General features: G+C 37.7%; 1 protein-coding gene across 1 annotated transcript; it reads left to right on the forward strand.

Moving 5' to 3' along the window:
* The first annotated feature begins 993 nt into the window (after window positions 1-993).
* LOC149174974 (uncharacterized) lies at window positions 994-26,525 on the forward strand. The gene is made up of 14 exons (XM_089421024.1): window positions 994-1,135; window positions 1,311-1,521; window positions 1,632-1,866; window positions 1,997-2,055; window positions 8,144-8,235; window positions 8,413-8,732; window positions 22,401-22,458; window positions 22,500-22,667; window positions 22,797-22,986; window positions 24,631-24,770; window positions 24,936-25,146; window positions 25,257-25,491; window positions 25,916-26,066; window positions 26,202-26,525. The coding sequence occupies exons 1-14, from the start codon at window positions 1,055-1,057 to the stop codon at window positions 26,523-26,525; spliced, it is 2,475 nt and encodes an 824-aa protein (XP_089277150.1). The 5' UTR covers window positions 994-1,054.
* The last annotated feature ends 633 nt before the right edge of the window (window positions 26,526-27,158 follow it).

Genomic DNA, 27,158 nt, shown 5'->3' on the forward strand with positions numbered 1-27,158 from the left:
TTCGCAACTTGGAGAAGAATGAAGTTTGCCAAATTGAGAAGCGGTAACGAAGGTAAACCTGGGGTTTGGTAGCTTCGCCTTCTCGCACTTCGTATTTTTTTCCAGTCGAAAAAAATACATCATTTTTCATAAATAAAAGTGATTGCAATGAATTGTTTCTGATTTGTTTTTTACTCTCATAAACATTTTTGTCACAGATTTAATACAAAATTTTATTTATATATCATATTTCCTAACATTTATTTATGATTCCCCTTAATACAAAATCTTATTTATATATCATATTTCCTAAAATTTATTTATGATTCCACTTGAATATTTATTAGTATAATTTTTCTGTAGTCTTTCTGTCATAAGTTCAATAAAAATCATTACAACTTATACAAAACCATTATACAACTTATACAGAAATTATTTACTACTGAACCCTGTTTATATGCATAAAAGTGAATTATACTTATTTCTGCTGCAATTCCTTTTTTGACAACATGTCTGCAATCCCATCCTGTTCATGGTACACATGCTTGTATGTGATTTGATGAAAGCTCTGCTCCAGAAACCAAAATCCCGATGCCCCTCATCCATGCAGTAAGAATGTATGGATTAAATTGAAAAAATCTATGTACCCATTCTATAACAGTACTTAAATCCAACTTAATCTTTAAAATCTCAATACCCAACCATTTTAAACATAATAATGTCCCCCATAATACAATAACTTCTGCCAGACTGTTTGTGCCCCTTCCTCCTTCCTAGCAAAAGTGGTAAAAAGTGCCCAGTGTCCTCTGGCACTTTATATATGATTACACTGGGCTTTAGATGTGTATGTGTGAGTGTCTTGATTGAAGATTTGAGTTATTTGAGGTTTTAATAGTTGAATTGCAGACTAGGTCTTTAGATAAGACAAGTATACTATGTTCCATATAATTTAATATTTATATCTTATATTTTCATAATACACTTTTATATTTATATTTTATATTTTCATAATACAGATGATGATGAAGGTGAAGAACTCGTACTCCTCAATAATAATAGACACATAATATTTACTATGGAAACATTACTAGCTTCCACTAACAATTTTGATAATCAGAACAAGCTTGGAGAAGGAGGATTTGGCCCCGTGTACAAGGTAAGCTGGGTTAACTAAGCTTCCAGTAATGATATTTACTATCTTAAAATAGAATGATATTCAGGCTCTTCTCTTCGCACAATTGACTGTGGATTAGCAGTTTGAAAACAATATATTGGGGAAAGACAATTAAGCTTAATAATTTACCAAACTTTTATACCGATCTTTTGTGTAGGGAACTACACCAGATGGAAAAGAAATAGCCGTGAAAAAACTGTCCTTCACATCTATGCAAGGAAGAAAAGAGTTTTTAAACGAAGTTAAACTTGGAGCCGAAATTCAACATCGAAATCTTGTATGCCTACTGGGCTGCTGCGTAGAGGGATCAGCAAGGTTGATTGTCTATGAATACTTACCCAATAAGAGCCTTGATCAAATGTTATTCGGTAAGTGGCTTCCATGTTATTATGAAAGTAGACAGAAAATTAAAATTATCACTGTTTCAACAAGGATATTCAGATTGTGACAAAATAATTAATGTCATGCACCGATACAGACCCAAACAAACGCAACCAGCTTGATTGGGGGAAGCGTTACAATATAATAATGGGAGTAGCTCGTGGGCTTCTCTATCTTCATCAGGACTCGAGACCGCGCATTATTCATCGGGATGTTAAAGCAAGCAATGTGTTGTTGGACGAGGAACTGAACCCTAAGATAGCAGATTTCGGCTTAGCAAGACTCTTTCCTGATGGCCAAACTCACATCAGCACAAGAGTTGTCGGAACGTAGTGAGATTTCAATACCATCATTACTCTGTTAATGCAGACGTTTTACTTCCTTTTCAAATAACTTATCATTTCCTATTTCTAAATTTTTGCCTTAATTTATGATATTTGACATTGTACTCTGTATATGCAGCGGTTATATGGCACCAGAGTATGCTATGTTGGGGCAAGTATCTGTAAAAACTGATGTTTATAGTTGTTGGAATATTAATTCCAACTGCACAGCGGCAGGGGGACGTGGGCAGCCACCACGCTGCACCCGAAACCGCCGAAACCACCCTCTTGTTCGCACCGCCTTTGGCAAAAGGCTGTATCCGCCGGAAGGGCTCCGAACACACTCTCTTGCCGCCACGCGTCCCATGTACGAGCACCGAAAAACCACTTTCCCCGGACGCTAAAGGTCGTGCTGGTTGCCGGACAGTGGTGTGCGAATTGTGTTGGATCGGGTCTGCTGACTCAGATCTCCACGAAGCTGCGCGGAGGTTAATGACCGGGCACAACGAATAGGGTGGCGACACGTGGCACCGAAGTGACGTCAGCCGACCCCGCCCGCGTCAAATCAAAAATTGCGTGAAGTGTTTGACTTCTCCGCTGACCGCCGAGGATGGAAGCGTTAATGCTCTTAATGGTTGGTCGTAGTTTTTTTGGTGAGGCCTTTAATAAGGTAATGGGCATACGTAGAATTTAGTGAGGCTTTTAATATGTTATGGGCATGTGTTTAATTTTAGTTATGGGCCACGTTATTTTTTTATATTTTTTTATATAACGCCATGTATGCCGGCGTGTGGCAATGTGCAATGTAGTTTTTTTTGAGTGCAGTAGTGACTGCGTATGCTGTAATTTTTTTTGTATGTGTTGAGCCCGCATGTATATGCAGTAAAAAGAAAAGGGGGCCGACGTGAATTAGTTTTCATGGGTATGGTGACTACGCATGATGGGTGCGTGTTTTTTTTTTGTGTGTTGTTCACGAAGAACAGTGTAGTGTGTTCGCGCACGATTGGAAAGAAGAATTGAGAAGGAAGCACAGCAGTGCTGAAAACATAACAGAGGCAAACTGTTATGTATTGTTGACCATAAAGAAAACACAGGAACAGCTTGAAGCTGTTTTGTAATTTCCACAGCAGTGGAAAATCTGTGAGAGCAGCAGAGTTTTTTTTGTGATTCCCTCTTTGAACAGAGGAAGAAGTATGTAACAGAATGTTTGTTTTTAATCAATAGAAAAATGTTTTATGGCTGTGTAATGAGCTGTTATGAGCATATTTGTTTTAATAGCTTCGCTGTGCAAAGGTTCTGGAAGAGATGAAACAGAGCATTGGCTCTGTGGTGTTTGTGTGTTTGGTTTTTGGTATTTTCTCCATTTAAAAATACCCAACAGTGGTATCAGAGCTAGTCCAGGCTCTTTGAAGACTCAAAGAAGCTGAAGGAAGGTGTGGTTGCAGCAGTCAAACTTGTCCAGCAGTGAAGGCTCTCCAGCAGTGTGAAGCCTCAGCCAAAGGGATTCAGGTATTCCTCAAAGTTTTTGAGTTACTGTTATAGAGACAGTCAGTTGTTTTAAAAAAAACACAGTCAAGTATTTTGGAGTATAGTTAAGAATGGCAAGGTCAAAGAAGAAAGCCTCCAAGCCTGCTAAAAATGTGTCTCCCTCCTCTACTAAACTAGAAGGAAATCTATTTGAATACATTCTATTTGAAACCCCAAAGTTTGATGGAAACTTTGATGTATGGGAAATAATGATGAGGGCTTTCCTAATGTCTGAGGGGATTGAAGTCTGGGAGTCAGTGATTGATGATAGCAAGATGGATAAAGAATCCATGGAGTATGATGCACAAGCAGCAAAACTAATCTTGGATGGGCTGCCTGATTCTGTGAAAAGGAATCTAGGAAAATACACATCAGCAAAGGATATATGGGACAGACTGCATGACCTTCATGCAAAGGGAGCACTGACCATGACAATGAGTCAAGAAGAAAATTATGAACCCATCATAGAAGCTGAGAATGAAAAGCTTGACCTCATCAAGCTTCAAGTAAAAGAAAGGGATGAAGAGCTTGCCAAGCTTAAGAAGGAGCTTGACCAATGCAAGAAGAAACATCATGAAGAAGTCATATCCATGACAAATCAGCTGAATGAAGCAAAGAAGCAGGCAGATGCTTTGACAAGTCAACTTGAACAAAGGCACATGAGAGTGAATAAGCTTGTGGAAGAGATTGGACAGTACAAGGAAGAGGTCTCCTCCCTTAAGTCCGAACTAGAAGAAGCCAGGAAGCAGGCACAAGGAGCTGAAAAGAAAATGGAGAGCAGTCAAGCAAAAGATGAAGAAATCTCCAAAATGAAGACTGATGTTATCTCCTTCAAAGTAGTAGCAGCTGAAGCTACTCGTAGCAAGGAAGAAACTGAGGGACAACTAGCAAAGAAAAGTAATGAATGTGAAAAGTTAGAAGAAGAGATTGTCCTCCTCAGGAAGAAGGTTGAAGGGATGAACAAGATCATGAAGAGCTCTCAAGCTTTGGATGACATGCTTAGCTATCATAGATCTCCATCTGATAAATCAGGACTTGGGTATGTAGCTGAACCCTCAAACAAGGATGAGGATGCTTTAAGCAAAGGAGATGTGAAAAAGCCAGAAAGAGATGGTGAAGCCCCTAGTTCCAGCAAAGGCAAGGAGAAAAATGAAGGCTGCAATAGAAGAAATCCAGCTCCAAGAAGAAATGTAGCTGATGACAAAAAGGCAAGAGGCAATGGTGATCATCAAAGGATCTCAAGGCAGCAAGGCTTCAGAAGCACATCAATGAAACCTCCGTCTCCCAGGTACCAAAGTTCATTTTATGGTTATTGTTATGCATGTTCAAACTTTGGTCATATGGCAAGAGACTGTAGAGCATTTAATAAAGATAGATGTTGTGGTCCCCAACAATCTCCAAGAAATAATTTCACAAGAAGAAATCATGAATTCTTATTCATGAATGAAGTTGAATGCTTCAAGTGTCATAACATTGGGCATATGGCACGTGACTGTAACTTGACATGGGCTCTTACACAAGCTAGACCCATGCAAAAGAAGAAAGTTACACAAGTATGGAGAAGGAAGGAAAGGCAATATGAAAACCCCTTGAACTCCCCAGTGGATCTAAATTTGTTTTGAGAAGAGTCTGCTAAAAGAAGACAAGCACACATTAAAGGGGAGCTTGTAATTTTTTGTTTGCTAAACTGTATTAACAGTCATTTGTTGATGGAGGATGTATTGCAACGCAGCAGTTGCAAATGAAATCTTTGTTAATCCCTCTGAAAGGTAACATGCAGCGGTGATGAAATGAGCAATGTTTTTGCTTTGTGTTTATGCAATATGCACAAAAATGCATAGAGAAGAAAAGGGGACAGCGCTCAAATGTGAAGAGCAGCAGCGCAAGAAGAAAAGTATGCATGGCAAGGAAACCCTCACAACAGTGGGAAGACAGAACATAAAACAGCAGTTTGGAAATTTTTTTTGGAGCACATGGATTAGAATGAACAGCAGTTTGAAATTATTTTTGTGGTGCACATGCATTGAAATGCATAGCAATGGAATGTAGTTTTCCTTTTATGTAAAGTGAGAGAAAATACTCACAGCAGAGTGAGTGTAATGCACAACAGATGGAAATGTTTTGTATTGGGAATGAAAATGCAAAGCAGTGAGAAGAAAATGAGAAGAAGGCAAAACGCAGCAGAGTGTAAATGCCCAGTGGCTGAGAATGCAATGAAATTTTTCACACAGTAGTGAAAAATGTAATATTTTTTTATAATGCAATATGCATAGAAATGCATAAAGAAAAACAGGGGCAGCGCATAGTTTTAATGCACATGGAATGAATGAGAATGTGTGAGGCAGCAGAAAATTGAAAGGGATTGCACAGCAGTGCGTTGTGAAAATAAAATGAATGAAGCTGAAGATTGTGTGAAGCAAGGGTGCATAAGAAAAGGCAGCAGCCCGTGTTAATTTTTTTTCGTGGAGAATGAAGTGCCAAGTGTATGTGCACACAGTAGTGCAAATTGCAGCAGCAACACAACAACAAGTGTATGGACAGCAGCAGCTTGAAGAAAAGTTTTCCCATCGTGAAGAAGGAGAAGCACACAGCAAAGCAAACAAGAAAGATGCAGCAGCATTAAAGTTTTGTTGAAGAAATGTGTTTTTACACAGCAATGCAAATGTGAAAAATGCAGCAGCAAGAAGTTATGGACAACAGCACAGGTAAAAGAATTTTTTTACAGCAGTAAATGTAAGTGCAGTGAGTGTGTTGTTTGCATCTGAAATGCAAGTAAGACACAACAGAAGTATGATTGTAATTAATGAAGGGGAGCACGCAGCAGCGCGAAGAAAAGCTTTCCCATGGTGAAGAAGGGAAGCACGCATTAGTGCACAAGTAAAGAATTCTCACACAACAGTGTGAATGTGAGAAAGGAAAGGCACAGCAACGCACATGTGATTTTTTTATTGACGCACAGCAATGCAGAGTTTGTAAAGAAATGTAAGAGCAGTGCAGGTGTAGACGCAGTAGCGTGGAGCAGACACAGCAGTGTGGGGTAGATGCAGCAAAGAAGATGGCACAACAGTGTAGCAGAGAATATGCAGCAGCATAAAAGAACATTGTAATGAACTTGCACACACAGCAGTGCAATGATTGTTTGTTTTGGAACTGCATTTGAAGCAGTCATTTGGTGAAACCCTCTGTTAAAGAGGAAGGTGCTTTTCAGCACATTGTCAAGGTAAATCCCTCTATCAAGAGGATGATGCTTTTCAGCATAGTCATTAGTGAATCCCTCTGTTGAGAGGAAGATGCTTTTTAGCATTGTTTGGTAAATCCCTCTGTTAAGAGGAAGATGTTTTTATAACAGGTGAATCCCTCTGTCATGAGGAAGGTGCTCTTAAGCACAGTTACATGGTGAATCCCTCTGTCATGAGGAAGGTGCTCTTAAGCACAGTTTCAGGTGAATCCCTCTATTAAGAGGAAGACAACTTTGTTTGTTTGTGAACTGCATCAGAAGCAGTTGGTGAATCCCTCTATGTGAGGATGATGTTTGGGTAAGATTGAATGCCCAGCAGTTGAAATTAAAGGGGAGTGTTGGAATATTAATTCCAACTGCACAGCGGCAGGCGGACGTGGGCAGCCAGCACGCTGCACCCGAAACCGCCAGAACGAAACCACCCTCTTGTTCGCACCGCCTTTGGCAAAAGGCTGTATCCGCCGGAAGGGCTCCGAACACACTCTCTTGCCGCCACGCGTCCCATGTACGAGCACCGAAAAACCACTTTCCCCGGACGCTAAAGGTCGTGCTGGTTGCCGGACAGTGGTGTGCGAATTGTGTTGGATCGGGTCTGCTGACTCAGATCTCCACGAAGCTGCGCGGAGGTTAATGACCGGGCACAACGAATAGGGTGGCGACACGTGGCACCGAAGTGACGTCAGCCGACCCCGCCCGCGTCAAATCAAAAATTGCGTGGAGTGTTTGACTTCTCCGCTGACCGCCGAGGATGGAAGCGTTAATGCTCTTAATGGTTGGTCGTAGTTTTTTTGGTGAGGCCTTTAATAAGGTAATGGGCATACGTAGAATTTAGTGAGGCTTTTAATATGTTATGGGCATGTGTTTAATTTTAGTTATGGGCCACGTTATTTTTTTATATGTTTTTTTTATATAACGCCATGTATGCCGGCGTGTGGCAATGTGTCATGTAGTTTTTTTTTAGTGCAGTAGTGACTGCGTATGCTGTAATTTTTTTTGTATGTGTTGAGCCCGCATGTATATGCAGTAAAAAGAAAAGGGGGCCGACGTGAATTAGTTTTCATGGGTATGGTGACTACGCATGATGGGTGCGTGTTTTTTTTTTGTGTGTTGTTCACGAAGAACAGTGTAGTGTGTTCGCGCAGGATTGGAAAGAAGAATTGAGAAGGAAGCACAGCAGTGCTGAAAACATAACAGAGGCAAACTGTTATGTATTGTTGACCATAAAGAAAACACAGGAACAGCTTGAAGCTGTTTTGTAATTTCCACAGCAGTGGAAAATCTGTGAGAGCAGCAGAGTTTTTTTTGTGATTCCCTCTTTGAACAGAGGAAGAAGTATGTAACAGAATGTTTGTTTTTAATCAATAGAAAAATGTTTTATGGCTGTGTAATGAGCTGTTATGAGCATATTTGTTTTAATAGCTTCGCTGTGCAAAGGTTCTGGAAGAGATGAAACAGAGCATTGGCTCTGTGGTGTTTGTGTGTTTGGTTTTTGGTATTTTCTCCATTTAAAAATACCCAACAATAGTTTTGGCGTTCTTGTCCTCGAAATTATCACAGGAAGAAAGAACACTAATTACAATTTGCCACCTGAAATGCAGATTCTTTTGGGATGGGTAAGATACAATTTCCCTTTTATTCCCAACAGAGCATATATACCTTAATTAAGTTAAGACCATGCTATTCAGTTTGACATGTGCAAACCTATCAGGGATACCCATGACGATATTGAGGATGTGTTGTCCACTGTGCATATATCTTATAAGAATGACGAAGCCTCTGTGATTATGCAGGTATGGAAGTCATATGAAGCAGGAAACATTGTGGGGATAATTGATGGAGCAATTATTGAAACGTGCGATGAAAAGCAAGCGGTGAGATGCGCTCAGGTTGGTCTTTTGTGTATACAGGCCGAATCGTCACTTCGTCCACCAATGTCGACAGTTACTTCGATGCTCTCAACCGATTCCGTTATGGAGATCCCAGATCCCACAAAGCCTGCATTTGTGAGTTCTCATGTTTCCCCAAATACCGAGTCTACCCGTTATGGGTTCACTCCCGCGTCTGCGTCTGCTTCTAACGCCACTGATTCCATTACTGAATTGGAGCCCAGGTAATGGTTAATATGCAGTGATTTAAGAGACAGATTTCAGTAATATTGTGACAGTATATTCAACCATGGCAGAGATAGCACTACTTTATTATACTATGTTCAACTATGGAATATAGTGATGAATTTATTTTTAAATGGACGATAGGGAATGTGAGTAATGGATGGATTTAATTTTGGTAAAATTGATTGCAAAATTCTGTGCTGTGGTTTTTGAGGTTTCTGATATTTCAGAGTCTTTCATTTTATGTTGTCTATATTTCTAGAACAAGACTCATTTTGTGTTGTCTACCGTAGAACAAGACTTATTTTGTGTTGTCTACTTTAATGAGAATTATTTTATTATATAATTGTTTTATTATTTTGTCCAATATTTTTCATAGTAATTTTTCAGTTGGTTACATTTGAAAAGGAAAAGGAAAAAAATATTGGAAAAAATATATTTGTTTAATGCTATATGTTACAGGCATTTTATATTTTATTATCTTTTATGAAAGTGCAAAAAAATAAAATTTTAAATTGTAAAATATTTTTAATGTGAATTATTTTATTATATAATTGTTTTATTATTTTGTCTAATATTTTCTATAGTGATTTTTTAGTTAATTACATTTGAAAAAGGGGAAAGGAAAAGGAAGTATTGAACAAAAAAAAAATTTGTTTAATGATATATGTTATAGATATATTATCTTTATTATTATTTTTTATGAAAGAGGAAAAAATTAAGACTTTAATATTTATTTTTTTATTTTATTTTTTTATATGGGAATCTTGTTAATTTGGATTTGAAAGTCATTTTAAAATTTTAAATGTTTATATATTTTTGTGTATAATTGTTTATATATATATATATATATATATATATATATATATATATATATATATATATATATATATATATATATATATATATATATATTATTAATTTGTGTTTTTAGTTGTTATTTTTGTTGGTTTTTTTATGAAACACTTTCTTGTCTTTTTCTTCTCATTTCACATAGTGTTGTTGTTGTGTTTTATTTGGTGTTTGGTCTTTCGTTTTCGCTCAATAATTTCAAATTTTTGGTAAGTGCAATAATGAATGTTCACAAATATTCCATGACACTCAACACTCTGAAGTGGGAAATTGCAAATTCATTTAACGTCTTCCAAATTCATTTAATGTCCCACTACATTTTCATTGAGCATGGGAAAGCTTGCCAATTTTCACTTGCAAGATATCTAAAAATGTTATGTAGCAACTAAGGCCTCTCCGTATTTCTAAATTTGGTTAACATTTTACCAAGTGACCCTTGTGGATATGTTTCTTCCATCTTAAATGTTCACCTTTGTCTTCTTTATTCTCAATTTGGTTGTCCTTTTACCAAGTGATCCTTGTAGTTTTGCCTCCTTCACGTTGTCTTCCTCTAGTGTAAAATTCACAAACATTCCATGTCACTCATATCATGGAAGTAGGAAACACCAAATTCATTCAATGTCTCTTCACTTCTCATGATAATGTGATAATAGCACATGAGGCAAATGAGCCTAGTGCTTCGTAATGTGATGATAGGTGTTTTGTTGTGCATGAAAAAATAGCATGCACTTCAATGCCCATTGAAGTCAAGTTTTTCGATCTAATACAAGATTGGGATTGGATAATGTGACAATAACATGTGCCAAATGAGCATAAGATTTGATGATGTGATGCTAACGTTTGTGATATTCATGTAAAGCCTAATATCAAAGTTTACAACGTCCTTTAATCTCCATTAAAGTGAAGTATTTAGACATAATGGGATGTCATTTTAAAATGAAGTGACCCGCATGTATCCTTTTGATCATAGATTTGTGTTAATTGAGGTTCAATTGCCAAGTTTTTTAGTTGAATTACATACTGGGTCTTTCAAGGTTCAGTGGCCAAGTTTAACAATTCAATATAATTTTATATTATATTTAATTTATTTTCAATATTTTATATTTTCATCATTGATGTATAAACTATCATGGATATCTCATTAGACAATTCATCACAATAAATCTTCTAAAATATATTAGAAAAATCAAAATATAAACTATGAGGATTTATTTCTCCTTAGATTCTTGGATCTGTTAATTATTATCTTTTGTGTATGTATGTAAATGATAATTATGCAGAAAATAGAGAAAATTGAAATAAAACTCATGAACCACAAATTGACACAAGATATAACCTCAAAAACCATTTTAGGAGGAAACCCAACTAGAAGGTGAGGTTTCTCTACTCTTTTTCTCTACATGGAAAATAGATGCAAGTACAAAGAGAGAGACTTGTGGTGCATGCAATGTTACAATGCATAAACCATATCTATTTTCTCTCTCCTCTCTCTACTCCACTCTCATTTACTCTACTCATCTATGGAAGAAAATGCACTCTCATAAAATGGAACCCCTTTTTCTCCTAGTGGCTCGATTATAATACAACTTGATAGCCTACTAGTGGTTAAGTTTCAATCCTTTAACTCTTAACTAGAGTTACAATATGGAGTCTTCTAAAGTATTATTCATCGTGTTGAGGTGGTTAGCCCCTTTTCCATGAATAATGCGGGATGAAATGTCATCCTCTCAAATTATGGTGGTCAAAACTGGAAGGTCATCTTCCAAGTGACATAATTTTTGCATAAATACTACAATTGAGATGATTCTTATTTCATTGGAAAGGTATATGTCTGTAAGGTTCCATGCTAAAGTAGTAAAGTTTTACTGGCCCGATCAAACTGCTTCTACAAGGTTTCTACACCCCAGTTCGCCAAACTAGGTCCCACTGAGAAAAATGGTCATCTGTGCACGAGGGAAGAACATAGCGCTGATAGAGTAATAACAGGGGGGATTCACAGGGATTAAGCTTATCTGGCTAAGAGCAGGGGGAGAGAATTCGAATTACAAGGAGGATGAAGTGAGGAATCTTGCTACAAAAACTGAACCAAAGAAGGGAATAGAAAAGCGAGAACCAAAATTCCATATTGAAGAGATTAGAGATACCATGAAAAGAAGCCAATCCTAGAATTAATTGTACGGGTTTTGAACTAAAAGCCAAACCTGAGTAACAACGGACCTTGGTGTAGGGGGGTGGAGTGACTTAAATGATGATTGAGAGCCAAGATCCTAGAGGTTTGATGGCAAGTGTGAATCTCATAGATTGCAATGTGTTTGTTGCTTGGAGGTTGTGGCTCTGTATTGCTAGTCCACTCACACTGTATCCATGTTTTAAAGGGTTCAATAACTGATCATAAATTTCCTTGAGCGAAATGATGGATACATACTACAAAATTGAAAAAAATGGTTATTCTAGCTGTCAAGGTGTGTGAATTCCACATTTTATTTAAGATATACATGAAATAAGTAAAAAAATGCACTCGTTAGACATCTCATTACTATCCAATACATCTAATTATAATACTCAATGATGTCTTAGTATAAGGGTATGAGGAGCCCATTAGATATATTGAGTGGTTAGAGCCAACTCACTTGTGGTATATAGATAATGAAGGTCAAACTAATTTTCCCACAAGCAAACTATATTTATTACATCGAAAAGAGAATGAGGACACTATAAAAGAACTAAATGAAGGAATTGGATCATGCAAAAAAATGTGGAAGACACCATCAATAATGAGGCTTACCTAATTATCATAGAGTAATGGAATAATAAGGTAGAGTATTAAAAAAGTGTTCTTAATGTTGATTTTTCATAACATCAGATGTGCTCTAGCTATAAAATTTGGTGGAGAGTCTAAGGCACATGAGATCTCCAAGACCCAGAAATCGTTTGGACAAATTCCACCCAGATCAAGTGATATTAAAATAATTAATATTTTTAATGGGTTCCTAAGTCTAAACCTAGGAAAATAAAATATTAATGTGTATTAATATAAAATGGGTGGGAAAGTTCTAAGTGATGAGGATCAAACCAGATCTAATATTAGCTCTTGATTAGGGACATAATCTCAGTCATTGAATCATCAACACTTCGAGCATAAGAGGAGGATTGAGGGTCAGTTGGAGATACACCAAGATAGATCAAGAATTGGATTTTCTAGGGTTGGGTTTACTAAGGAAATTGAGTTAGAGATCAGTTGCAGTGACGAGTAGTTCAGCAAGGGATTTTTATCCAAGGTTGAAGAATATGTAGAAATTTTGAATAATTTAACACATATTCAACAGAGATTATCCTGATCATGTACTATTGCGGAATACATACACAATACATAAGCTCCTCTACTTTGATCATCAATATAGTAGCATCAATAACAATAAAACATCAAGAGAATTCACACATTAACACAGTATGTAACCCAGGGAAAGCATCTCGCTAAAAACCCCACACTATCTGTATATTAATGATTAAGAACATGTAATATTACAAAGTACAATGCTCATCACAAGCAATCTAGTACCAGCTCCACCCGTTACACACAATACAATTCAGATCTGATCTCCAAATCTATTCCACTCCTTGCCTGCCTCCATAGCTCAATACGTGCTGAAGAACTAATGAGAATGGTTTACCAAACTCGTATTTCACCTGCAAAGAATCACTCACACTGTGTTGGACGTGAGCACAAGCTACAATTCTTGGTATTGGCCAATTCATTGGCATACTCAATCCCTCTGATTGTGCAAATCATCATGCACAGCTATAGTCACAACTGATAGCAATATGATCCTCTAACACCTGTCCCTGCTGAACTGAACATGCACTGACATGCAACTGAGTTAACTGATGTATTCTATAGTTGCATTATGAGTTAATAACTTGTGAACTAATTAATAACTAATTCACCCAACTCATCTCTAGTCTATTTTCCAGTTAGACTAAATACAACCAGTTTAACAAAGCTAAACTGAACACAACTCCATCAATTGCACCTCCAGTCCACTAAACTCAACTCACGTGAGTTCTAACTGAAGTCCTGCATGCAAATATTAGTCATCCCATAGGTAACCACGTATTTCCTTATGGGATCTGCATGTACCACATCCGTAGCTCATCCTAAAGTGCTCCAAGAGAATAAGATAAAGTTTTTAGTCCAAATATTATTATGAGCTAATAATATTTGACTGTTCTATATTTAGAATGAGCAGTCACTCCGCTGTGATCTAAAAATAGAAGTCCATCTATTTTTCCCAACTTGACCAATCATCCATAAACAGCAACTTGCAATCCATAGACATGATCCATATGTCTAGAAATAGACATAGTCTAAAAATAGACGTGCGCCAAAAATAGCCTACGGTCCCACTTAGTGAAGACAACTCTTTTCACTAAGCTCCATCATCTTGTTGCAATCTCAACACTCCCTCTCGCCAAGATATGGATTATCAGCAACCCCTATCCTGCCTCGGTGGTATTCGAATTTGCTCCTGGTGAGAGCCTTCGTCAAAATATCAGCAGCCTGATCCTCCGTTGGAATGTATGAAAGTAACATGATCCTCTGCTGCACACAATCTCTGATATGATGGTACCTGATGTCATTTGTTGAGCTCACTGCCCAATTTGCATCCTCCTGTCTGTACCAAGATCCATATCCCGATGTGCCTCTCAAGTAGCGCAATACATGCTTGCCCGCCTTCCAAAAGAGCTTGGTAGGCTTAACCATAGCTTGTGAAAGTTGGTTAACTACATAGCATATATCGGGTCATGTATTGACCAAATACATCAGCGACCCCACCAACTGTCGATAAACAGTGGCATCCACTTCTTCTCCCGAAGTGGCATCCTCCTTCCTCCAACCTCCAGGAAGACGAGTAGCAACAGGCTTGCAGCCATGCATGTTGACTTCTCCAGTATCTCTCGAGCATACTTGCCCTGAGAAAAAAACAGTCCACCACTGCGCTGCCATATTTCCAATCCTAGGAAATAGTGAAGGAGGCCCAAGTCCTTCATCTCAAACTCTGTAGCAAGATCCTTCTTGCATGACAATATCAACAGCTCATCACCTGTTAGAATCAAATCATCAACATACAGTACAATGATAAGCAACTTATCCTCCACCACAATCTGGTATAGGTTCGGATCCGCCTCGCTCTTGGAGAATCCAAGTCCTGTGAAATAGTTGTCTATCCATGTGTACCAAGCACATGGTGCTTGTTTCAACCCATACAATGCTCTCTTGAGCCTGCACACATGTGACTCGCTACTGAAGACCTCAAAGCCTTTGGGCTGCTCAATGTACACCTCCTCCTCAATGACTCCATTGAGGAATGCAGTCTTCACATCCATATGATGAATGTGCCATCCCATCTGCACTGAGAGAGCAAGAATCATCCGTATGGAAGAATACCTTGCGACAAGTGCAAAGGTCTCCTCATAATTGATCCCCTCTATATGTGAAAAGCCTCAGGAAACGAATATTGCCTTGTACTTCTCCACACTCCCGTCAGCTGCTTGCTTAACTTTGTAGATCCATCTCGAACCCACCACTGATTTCCCTTCCGGTCTAGGAACAATCTCCCATGCACTGTTTCTGACAATAGAATCATACTCTTCCACCATGGCATCTACCCACGCGGGATCCTCCACAGCTTCCTCGAAAGAGGATGGCTCAGTCACAACACACTTGCTCATAAAAGCCATGTATCTAGTGTACCGATCCGGTGACTGTCTCTACCTGCGTTGGGTTGTAGGTGATCCTACAACTTTCTCTGCATCTTGAGCCAGTCGCTCAGCTTCTGTCAAGCGCTTTCGCCCTCTGATGGTTGGTGCTGCATGAGTAGACTCTTCCACTCCATGAACCTCATCCTATGGCTGATCCACGTCCTGAAGCTCATTCTTAGGAACTAATAGCTCCTCATCTGCATGCAAGTGTAGCTCCCTCTCAAGCGAACACTTCATGGCTTTCTCCTCCTGAAATTTTATATCCTGTCGCACAACAGTTTTACCATTGTTTGGAAAATACACACGATAGTTGTGGGGTGTATCAGTGTACCCCAAAAATATCCCAACCTCTGTGGTCAGCTCCAACTTCTTCCTGGCATCCTTCATCACATACATGTAAACGTTAGCACCAAAAATCCTCAAATGAGAAAGATGAGGCTTCTTACCAGAATAAGCCTCCTCGGGTGTACTCATGCCAAGTATCCTATGAGGACAACGGTTCTGCACATAAACTGTTGTATTGCATTCTTCCGCCCACAAGTGAAGGGGTAGGCCCTGATCATGTAACATCACCCGTGCAGCACCCACGATTGTTCTGTTCTTCCACTCAGCTACCCCGTTCTGCTGTGGGTTATGGGGAGCTATGAGCTCTCTACGAATCCCTTCTGCCTTGCAGAAATCCTTGAACTTGTCTGAGATCTATTCACCACCATTAGCACTCCTAAGAGCCTTCACCTTCCTCCCTAACTCCTTCTCGACCAGTGCTTTAAATTCACAGAACTTTGAATATGTTTCACTCTTCTTCTACATAAAGAAGATCCAGCACTTACGAAAGAAATCATCAACAAAAATCACATAATACCTGTGTTTTGTTGTCGAAGCAACTGAGAAAGTTCCACACACGTCTGTGTGAATTCTCTCAAGGATCGTCGTGGTGTGACTATCCTTCTCGTGAAAGGTGGCTTTCGCAAACTTCCCCAAAGTACACCCCTTGCACTGATCTGACTACGCAAGAGTGCCTTTAGGAAGCCCTGCAGTGATCTGCTGCAGTATCTTCAAGGCTCCATGGTGAAGGTGACCCAATCTCCTGTGCCACAACTCTCCATCATCCCAGCTCACCAATCCTTCTGCCTTGCCTGTCATTGCTGCGCATCCATCTACATGCAACTGATAAAGGTTCCTTACTCAAACCCCTATCTTTCGGGTCTCACCAGTTGTCTTGGTGCGCAGGAAAACTTTTCCCTCGCCGAAAACAAAATCATACCCCTTGTCTTCTAGCATTGCCATAGAGAAGAGATTCTTCTTCAATCCTGGAACATGCATGAATTCCTTCAATACGAAGGGTTTACCAGACTCCCTCTCAAAGGAAATGGTACCGAAACTAGTCGCACTGTATCTACCATCATTGCCCATCTCGATGTGCACTCCAAGATCTTTGTCCTCCAAATCATAAAACAAATCTCTATCTCACGTCATGTGAAAAGGCGCACCACTATCCAAGAACCACACCGATCCCATCACACTTGAAAACGAGCATGCGATCAATGAAAAATCAAGCTCAAACTGCGAGGCTAGAGCCTCTCCTGCTGAAGATCCAGCAGCCTGCTTGTTCTTCTTCTTCTGCGGAAAATTAGTGGCATAGTGTCCGTGCTGGTGACAGTGAAAACACTTCACCTTGGACATGTTCTACTTCTTGCCTTTCGCATCAGACTGAGAAGCTTTCTTGCTCTTCCCTTTCTTTGCTTTGGCAGCCAAAGCGCAATTCTCTTCATCAGCTCCCTTTGATGAAGATCTGTCCCTGGTACTCCGCCTGATCTCCTCCTGCACAAGATGTGACCACAGTCTTTCCCATCCTCGCAATTTCTCCCGACCGTTGACAGAGTCCTAACAGGAATGCCAACTCTTCGGAAGACCAAGGAGAGCCAAGCTCACCAAGTCCTCATCATTGACAGTAACCCCCACACTTCCGAGCTCATCTCAACACTGAGTGAACCTCGTGAGATACTTGGGCATACTTTCACCCTTCTCGCATTTGATGTTTCTGAGTTTATCTTTGAGCGCCAGCTTCCTCTGATCGCTCTTGCTTTGGAATAATTCTGTTAATGATTTCCACATCAAATACAGAGTAGCCTTTCCATGGAGGCTGGACACAATGTGATCCCTCACGCCCTCCAATAGAATTCTTCGACATTTTGCAGTCTTCTTTTGCCAAGCATCAGCTTGAGTTGCATCAGTAGGATTTGGGACATCCGTCTCTATGAAATCCTTCAGCCCGTTATCATCCAATACTGCCTCCATCCTATCCTTCCATGCAATATAGTTTGAGCTGCCCTCAAGAGCATACTCCAATCGCAATCCTATGAAAGACATTGCTGCGTTGTCACCAAGAAAACACTACTGCAAATTCGAATTCCACCAGCAACCAACTCAACCGCCTCAGATCTAAGATTCATGAGAACACAATATTTCTCATACAGAGATCAACTGTATGGGCATTCACCGGATATTTCACCTTCGAAAAGAAGGATGAATCCAGAGGCTACCTGGCCTGATTACAGAATCTTCCTGAAGAAATAGAACGTAAACACTTCCTGAATAGTACATCAGATGATCAACATCTCTGATACCATGTAGAACTTCTATAAATCAAAGCGCTCCGATACCATGTAGAAATTTTGAATAATTTAACACATATTCAACAGAGATTACCCTGATCATGTACTATTGCGGAATACATACACAATACATAAGCTCCTCTATGTTGATCATCAATATAGCAGCATCAATAACAATAAAACATCAAGAGCATTCACACATTAACACAGTATGTAACCCGGGGAAAGCATCTCGCTAGAAACCCCACACTATCTGTATATTAATGATTGAGAACATGTAACATAACAAAGTACAATGCTTATCACAAGCAATCCAATACCAGCTCCACCAGTTACACACAATACAGTTTAGATCTGATCTCAAAATCTATTCCACTGCTTGCCTGCCTCCACAGCTCAATACCTGCTGAAGAACTGATGAGAATGGTTTACCAAACTCGTATTTCACCTGCAAAGAATCACTCACACTGTGTTGGACGTGAGCACAGGCTACAATTCTTAGTATTGGCCAATTCATTGGCATACTCAATCCCTCTGATTGTGCAAATCATCATGCACAACTATAGTCACAACTAATAGCAATCTGATCCTCTAACACCTGTCCCTGCTGAACTGAACATGCACTGACATGCAACTGAGTTAACTGATGTATTCTATAGCTGCATTATGAGTTAATAACTTGTGAATTAATTAATAACTAATTCACCCAACTCATCTCTAGTCTATTTGCCAGTTAGACTAAATACAACCAGTTTAACAAAGCTAAACTGAACACAACTCCATCAATTGCACCTCCAGTCCACTAAACTCAACTCACTTGAGTTCTAACTGAAGTCTTGCATGCAAATATTAGTCATCCCATAGGTAACCATGTATTTCCTTCTAGGATCTACATGTACCAAATCCGTAGCTCATCCTGAAGTGCTCCAAGAGAATAAGATAAAGTTTATAGTCCAAATATCATTATGAGCTAATAATATTTGACTGTTCTATATTTAGACTGAGCAGTCACTCTGCTGTGATCTAAACATAGAAGTCCATATATTTTTCCCAACTTGACCAATCATCCATAAAGAACAACCTGCAATCCATAGACATGATCCATATGTCTAAAAATAGACTTGCACCAAAAATAGCCTACGGGCCCACTTAGTGAAGGCGACTCTTTTCACTAAGCTCCATCATCTTGTTGCAATCTCAACAGAATAGATAGCAGAGAGGTAGAAAAGTGTCGGGAGAGATAGCACAGTCCAAGGAGGGATGGTGTCGAGGTCATAGGAGCCAGCGAAGAGGATGCAGAGGGCCATAGGGGTTGACACAGAAGTCGTAGAGGCTAACGCAGAGGGCACGGAGGGCTTCATAAGCAGCACTAGGAGATTCTGTGGGGAAAATTGGGAGTTGATGAGTAGATCTTAAGCCGGGAGAGTGTGGCGTAGTTCTAGAGAGGGTGACGAGTTCCAAAGAAATGCTTGGAGTAGCTTTCACTGTCAAGCACAAGGAACAGTTAGAGTCACTGTGGGGTTGATCATTCGGTTGCTGATTTTTCGAAATATGTGTCTTGGGATAGAGGTAATACTTCTGAGGACATTCTCTATTGGGTGAGCACACACTAAAAGGGTGGAGTGAGGTCTTGGATGTTGATCACACACTAGGAAGGGTGGAGTGATGTCCTTTCAGAATGTAAACCTGATCACCAACCAAGAAGGGGTTGAGTGAGGCCTTCGCCTATAGGACTCACTAGGAAGGGTGGGTGAGTGCTTGCTAGTTGAAGGTCTCAACATTGTTTACCTAGGTAGAGGCAAAAGGATTTGAGGACCAATAAATCTAGAAGAGTGAGTCTTGATATTCTAATGACATTGAAACTAGCAGATGTTGATGATAAATGATTATGTTGGTAATAATGGATAACCTCTTGTTATGTGGAAAATTCACTTCTGCAGACAAAATTCCAAGGGCCTTCAGTTTCTGCATTGTGTCACCTCTGCTCTGAAACATCAACATACCATTTTTTGAAATGTGTTTTTTCAAAGTTTTGTATGGAAAAATTCCATCGTTGGTCTTTCTTATCAAGTTCAATGACCTAACTTTGTGAACCAATTCTTTGATTCTTGGCCAAAGATCTACTTGAGTTCTTTCTTTTGAAAGTCGATTTTCAAGTGGGTATGGGTTACCCTTCAAAAATACGTTCACAAGAAAGTCTAGTTGGAATGAAATAAAGTGATTTTTAGGATCTTTGAAGTCATTTAATAGAAGTAGCATTGAGAGCAAGATAATTGTTAGAAAAGAATCTTACAACATCACAACTTTTACTTTCTAATAAGCAATTCTTAGATCTTCCAAAAAAAGCTCGATTCAATGATTTCTTAACCCTTTTCCTCTGGTCATAGTCCTCCTTGGAATTCACAATTTTTGATAAATACTCTCAAATATGGTTAAAGAAGAAAGAAGATTTTGTCATCCATTATAATGGAGCATCTAAGTGGAACCGTGTTGTTGAAAATGTCAACGATGGGGTGTAGGGCGTGGGTAGTTCTATGCCTTAGAGGAAAATGCACACTTTATTTTGCTCGGATTTTGGGTCTAGTCACTAGAAACCAAGTGAAATCGTATTCACTGGTTCAAGGATTGAACCCAGAAACCACCATAAAACATGACATTCTACGAGTGATTGGTGATTAAAATAACTTGATTCGACACTTAATATCATGCTATACCCCTCTAGATCCCAAGCTAATCTTAATCATTAGGAATTTTTGATTGGGGATTTCCTCCTCTTGGTTGTGGACTTCCTTCATGTGCACATGTACCTCAAGTATAACAATAATTCTCTAGCCAATATAGCAGTCTCATGTTCATAGGGCTCCATACATATTAACTCTCACATATACATGCATCCCATCCCATGATAAAGTTAATTTCATGAGATATCATATGATGGATGAAACAAGTGGAGAGTTAGCATAATACCTACTTAAATGGTTTCCATGGGTTGTAATATTAGCACACGTGAATGCTATAATAAATGGAGTTGGTTGGTAGATCTCATTTGCTTTGAAGGAAAAATTCCTACATTAGCAAATTCATGTTAGCTCCATGAGAAGGACCATGTGTTTTATGATGATGGGGTTTGTTCAGATTTGTTATCACCTATGGTAGTTCGGGGTGTCTATTTCCTCTCAAAAGAACTCTATTTGGACATCTTTTTCTTCCTCTAGTATTTCACTCTATTTCAGTTTTTCTCCTGTGTTATCTATAGTATGTAACTTTTTTGGTGTATATTATAGAATTTATATTATTAGAAGCTTTTGGAATAAGCTTTTGGAATACATAGATCTCAATTTCTTTTTTCACTAGAGACTCTAGTTTTCTCCAAATTACTATAGAACATAGCCAAAGATACAATTTTTTTAGATGTAAATTTATTGTGAGCTCGTGCAACATTAATAAAATTCCATAATTATTTATGAATTTAATCTTTTGTTATTCATAATGTTTAGAGAAATAATTCTTTCGGATCAATCATAATTATTGTTTAATAAAGTGTATTTGTGAATTTCTAAAAATTCTAACTGTATCTAATAACTAAATTACATATTATTTTATAATAAATGGGGGATGAAAAATAAATATAATAAAAAATAATAAGAATTAATTAATGAACAAATATTTTTAAAATATATCTATATATATATTATAAATTTTTATTGAATTCAAAATTTGAATTATTCTTAAACAGCTGTAAACTAAATTTTTTATTTATAATATTTTTTATCCATTTATTAAAATAAGTTGAATTTGATAATTTAACTTATCAAATTTAAAATAAATTAAATTTATAATATGTTTAAATAGTTTTCAATGAATATTTAAAATCTCAAATTAATTAATTATAATCAAATTAATGTGTCACTAATTAAATTTCACTATCAATCGTATAATTACTTTTGTTTACTTCAATTTATACCCTAATAAATATTTAAATGGAGCTTCGAGATGGGTAAGAGCCTAGCAACCCTTTGGCGCATCCAAAAGAGTTGACCGGATAAGTCGACCACCTCTTAATTCTTGATTCTCACTCACCATGGAGCACATACCACAGAAGAACTCTAGTGAAAATCTGATCTGACTCTTCTCTTGACCCTGTGAAAATCTAATCGGACACGGCAACGACTTTGGCGCATCCAAAAGAGTTGACTGGATAAGTCGACCACCATGGAGCAGATACAACAGAAGAACTCTTGTGACTTTTCTCGTGACCCTAACTTCATCAAGGGGGCAGACACGGCCACGCATACAAAAAACCTCCCTATCAAATACCAAATCAACGCATTACATGTGATGAACATTAAGAGATGTGAAACTAAACATTAATGAACATTGATAAATATAAGTCTCTGTTTATGCGACATGATATCGTAAAGTTTTGGTATGTCTGTGCAGCATTGTGCGATGGCATTCAGCATCCATGGAAGAGATTCTGCATCCTCTCTCATTATCGGTATAATTATTGTTGTTGTTAATATTACACTTCATGGACAGATTTGCAACGCAGACACAGGGACCACCACATATAACTGCACTGGCAGCTCCGAATATACGAAAGGGAGTACGTTTGAGAGCAATCTGAATATAGTGTTTGCTAGGCTTGTTCAACGCACGAAGCAAACAGGGTTTAACATCTCTGTGTATGGCCAAAGTCCTCACAAAGTATATGCCCTCCTCCAATGCAGAGAAGACATCCCAGCCGACCAATGCTACCATTGTTCACAATATGCAACTTATATGCTTAAACAAAATTGTTCGCATGTGACTGGAGGTAGTATCTGGCCTTTTCAGTGCTTCTTACGCTATGAAAACTACAATTTCATCGGAAAAATGGACACAAGTATAGGGTCTATTTACCATGAGGACTTCGGGGGGGACACGGGTGTCTATATTCCAAATAAAAACTTTCAGGCGGATGTTAAAGATTTCTTAAACAAATTATCAGCTGAAGCAGCACTTGAACCGAAACGATCTGCATTGAGTACTACATACTCCTCGTCTCAAAAAATTTACGGCCTGGTCTCAAAAAATTTACGGCACTAGAGATATATCCAGTAAAGACTGCACAACATGTCTGTCATACTCAATCGATCACATATTCTCATCCTCTGTATATGCAGGAGTTGAATATTGGAGTCAAAGCTGCATAGTTCGTTATGCAATACATCTTTTCTTTAATCGAAGTGTGCTTACGCCACCACATACTTTCTTTAATGGTAGAGGGATGAAGGCTTCAAAGAAAACACCCATAATTTTAGGGGTTGTGGGTGGCTTGGTTCTCATGTTAACCCTGTGCCTATTCGCAACTTGGAGAAGAATGAAGTTTGCCAAATTGAGAAGCGGTAACGAAGGTAAAGGTAGCACATACCCGTAACTTCGCCTTCTCGCTCCTTGTATTTTTTTCCACTCGCAAAAAATAAATCATCTTTCATAAATAAAAGTGATTACAATGGATTGTTTCTGATTTGTTTTTTATTCCCATACACATTTTTGTTACAGATTTATCATTATATTTTAGCTCAATACAAAATTTTATTTATATATCATATTTCCTAAAATTTATTTATGATTCCACATTTTTCTGATTGTTTCTGTAGTATTTCGGTCATAAATTCGATAAAAATCATTACAATTTATACAAAATACATATTATGTAATGTTATGCTACAGGATCTTTATAATTCCTTCATTTACTACTGAACTATGTTGATGTGCATAAAAGTGAATTATACTTATTTCTGCTGCAATTTCTTTTTTTACAACATGTCTGCAATCCCATTCTGTTCAGGTTACCCATGCTTGTATGTGATTTGATGAAAGCTCTGTTGCCCTCATCTATCCAGTAAGAATGTATGGATTAATTTGAAAAAATCTATGTACCCATTCTATAACAGTATTTAAGTCCAACTTAATCTTTAAAATCTCAATACCCAACCATTTTGCACATAATAATGTCCCCACAATACAATAATAACTTCTGCCACTGTTTGTGCCCCTTCCTCCTTCCTCGCAAAAGTGGTAAAATGTGCCCAGTGTCCTCTGGCACTTTATATATGATTACACCTGGTGGTAGATGTGTATGTCTGGGTGTCTTGATTGAAGATTTGAGTTATTTGAGGTTTACAAAAAAAAATTCGGCTAAGATCACATGAGACATTATTTAAAGTTTTAATAATTGAATTGCACACTGAGTCTTTAAATAAGACAAGTATACTATATTCAATATAATTTAATCTTTATATTTTATATTTTCACAATAATTTTTATATTTATTTAAATCCAATTTAATTTTTAAAATATCAATACCCAACAATTTTACACATAATAATGTCCCCCAATACAATAACTTCGGCAGAATATTTGTGCCCCTTCCTCCTTCCCCGCAAAAGTGGTAAAACGTGGGCAGTGTCCTCTGGCACTTTATATATATGATTACAATGCGCGTTAGATGTGTATGTGTGACTGTCCTGATGGAAGATTTGAGTTATTTGAGGTTTTAACAGTTGAATTGCAGACTGGGTCTTTAGATAAGACAAATATACTATGTTCAATATATTTTTATATTTATATTTTATATTTTCATAATACAGAAAGTATATTTATATTTTATATTTTCATAATACAGATGATGATGAAGGTGAAGAACTCGTACTCGTCAATAATAATAGACACATAATATTTACTATGGGAACATTACTCGCTTCCACTAAAAATTTTGATAATCAGAACAATCTTGGAGAAGGAGGATTCGGTCCTGTGTACAAGGTAAGCTGGGCTAAGTAAGCTTCGATTAATGATATTTACTATCTTAAAATAGAGTGGTATTCAGGCTCTTCTCTTCGCACAATTGACTGTAGATTAGCAGTTTGAAAACATTATATTGGGGATTTACAATTAAGCTTAATAATTTACAAAACTTTTACACTGTAGGGAACTACACCAGATGGAAAAGAAATAGCCGTCAAAAAACTGTCCTTCAAATCCATGCAAGGAAGAAAAGAGTTTTTAAATGAAGTTAAACTTGGAAGCGAAATTCAACATCGAAATCTTGTACGCCTACTGGGCTGCTGCGTAGAGGGATCAGAAAGATTGCTTGTCTATGAATACTTACCCAATAAGAGCCTTGATCAAATCTTATTCGGTAAGTGGCTTCCATGTTATTATGAAAGTAGACGGAAAATTAATATTATCACTGTTTCAACCAGGATATTCAGATTATGTCAAATTAATTAATGTCATGCACCGATACAGACGCAAACAAACGCAACCAGCTTGATTGGGGAAAGCGTTACAATATAATAATGGGAGTAGCTCGTGGGCTTCTCTATCTTCATCAGGACTCGAGACCGCGCATTATTCATCGGGATGTTAAAGCAAGCAATGTGTTGTTGGACGAGGAACTGAACCCTAAGATAGCAGATTTCGGCTTAGCAAGACTTTTTCCTGATGGCCAAACTCACATCAGCACAGGAGTTGTGGGAACATAGTGAGATTTCAATACAATTATTACTCTGTTAATGCAGATGTTTTACTCTGCTGATATTACTTCAATAGCATTGACAATATTGTAATTGTATTTATACCTATTTTTGGTTGGAAGATGGGGTTTTGCATTCTTGGTTAAGCCTTTTTATGGTTTGGGGATTCACAATCTTGGTTGCAAATATGCTTCCTTTTCAAATAACTTATCATCTCGCATTTCTAAATTTTTGCCTTAATTTACGATATTCAAGAAAAGGTGGGGTTTTGCATTCTTGATTCAAGAAAAGGTGGTGTTTTGCATTCTTGATCTGGGGATGGATTGACAATCTTGGTTGCAACTATGCTTCCTTTCAAATAACTTTATCATTTCCTATTTCTAAATTTTTTCATTAATTTATGATATTTGACATTGTACTCTGTATATGCAGCGGTTATATGCCACCAGAGTATGCTATGTTGGGGCAAGTATCTGTAAAAACTGATGTTTATAGTTTTGGCGTTCTTGTCCTCGAAATTATCACAGGAAGAAAGAACAGTGATTACAATTTGCCACCTGAAATGCAGATTCTTTTGGGATGGGTAAGATACAATTTCCCTTTTATTCCCAACTGAGCATATCTACCTTAATTAAGTTAAGACCATGACGATATTGAGGATGTGTTGTCCACTGTGTATATATCTGATCAGAATGACGAAGCCTCTGTGATTATGCAGGTATGGAAGTCATATGAAGCTGGAAACATTGTGGGGATAATTGATGGAGCAATTATTGAAACCTGCGATGAAAAGCAAGCGGTGAGATGCATTCAGGTTGGTCTTTTGTGTTTACAAGCCGAATCGTCACTTCGTCCATCAATGTCGACAGTTACTTCGATGCTGTCACTTGATTCCATTACGGACATCCCAGATCCCACAAAGCCTGCATTTGTGAGTTCTCATGTTTCCCCAAATACCGAGTCTACCCGTTATGGGTTCACTCCCGCGTCTGCGTCTGCTTCTAACGCCACTGATTCCATTACTGAATTGGAGCCCAGGTAATGGTAACGCAGTGATTTAACAGACAGATTTCAGTAATGTTGTGACAGTATATTTAACCATGGCAGAGATAGCACTACTTTATTATATTATGTTCAACTATGGAATATAATGATGAATTTATTTTTAAATGGACGATAGGGAATGTGAGTAATTTGATGGATTTAATTTTGGTAAAATTATTAATAAAAAGTATAAAATATCTTTAATGAGAATTATTTTATTATATAATTGTTTTAGTTAGTTACATTTGAAAAAGGCCAGGATCTCATTATTTTATTATATAATTGTTTTAGTTAGTTACATTTGAAAAAGGCCAGGAAAAGGAAAATGATGTATTTGGAAGGAAAAAAAACTAAAAATAAAATCGGTGATGTTATATGTTATGTATATTTTGTTTTTATTTTTTTAATAAAGTGGAAAATAATGGTATATGTTTTATTTATATATATATTTTAATGAAAGTGGGAAAAAATAAAAATTAAATTTCTGTTTTTTTTATATATATGAGAATTTTGTTAATTTGGATTTGAAAGTTATTTTTAAAAATTTAAATGTTTATATATATATAATTGTTAATTTATAAAAAATATATATATATTATTAATTTTTGTTTTCCATTGTTATTTTTGTTGG

Source organism: Pinus tabuliformis, chromosome 4_1 (assembly GCF_031772625.1).
Source record: "Pinus tabuliformis cultivar Carrire ecotype Pingquan chromosome 4_1, CPIR1, whole genome shotgun sequence".
Taxonomy (NCBI): Eukaryota; Viridiplantae; Streptophyta; class Pinopsida; order Pinales; family Pinaceae; genus Pinus; species Pinus tabuliformis.

What these genes read in the sequence shown, in the direction of transcription:
- LOC149174974 (XM_089421024.1), top strand. Translation starts at nt 1,055, where the DNA reads ATGGAAACATTACTAGCTTCCACTAACAATTTTGATAATCAGAACAAG. An exon ending in CCTTGATCAAATCTTATTCG is followed by an intron (nt 25,147 to 25,256) that starts GTAAGTGGCTTC and finishes GCACCGATACAG; the next exon opens with ACGCAAACAAACGCAACCAG. An exon ending in ACAGGAGTTGTGGGAACATA is followed by an intron (nt 25,492 to 25,915) that starts GTGAGATTTCAA and finishes CTGTATATGCAG; the next exon opens with CGGTTATATGCCACCAGAGT.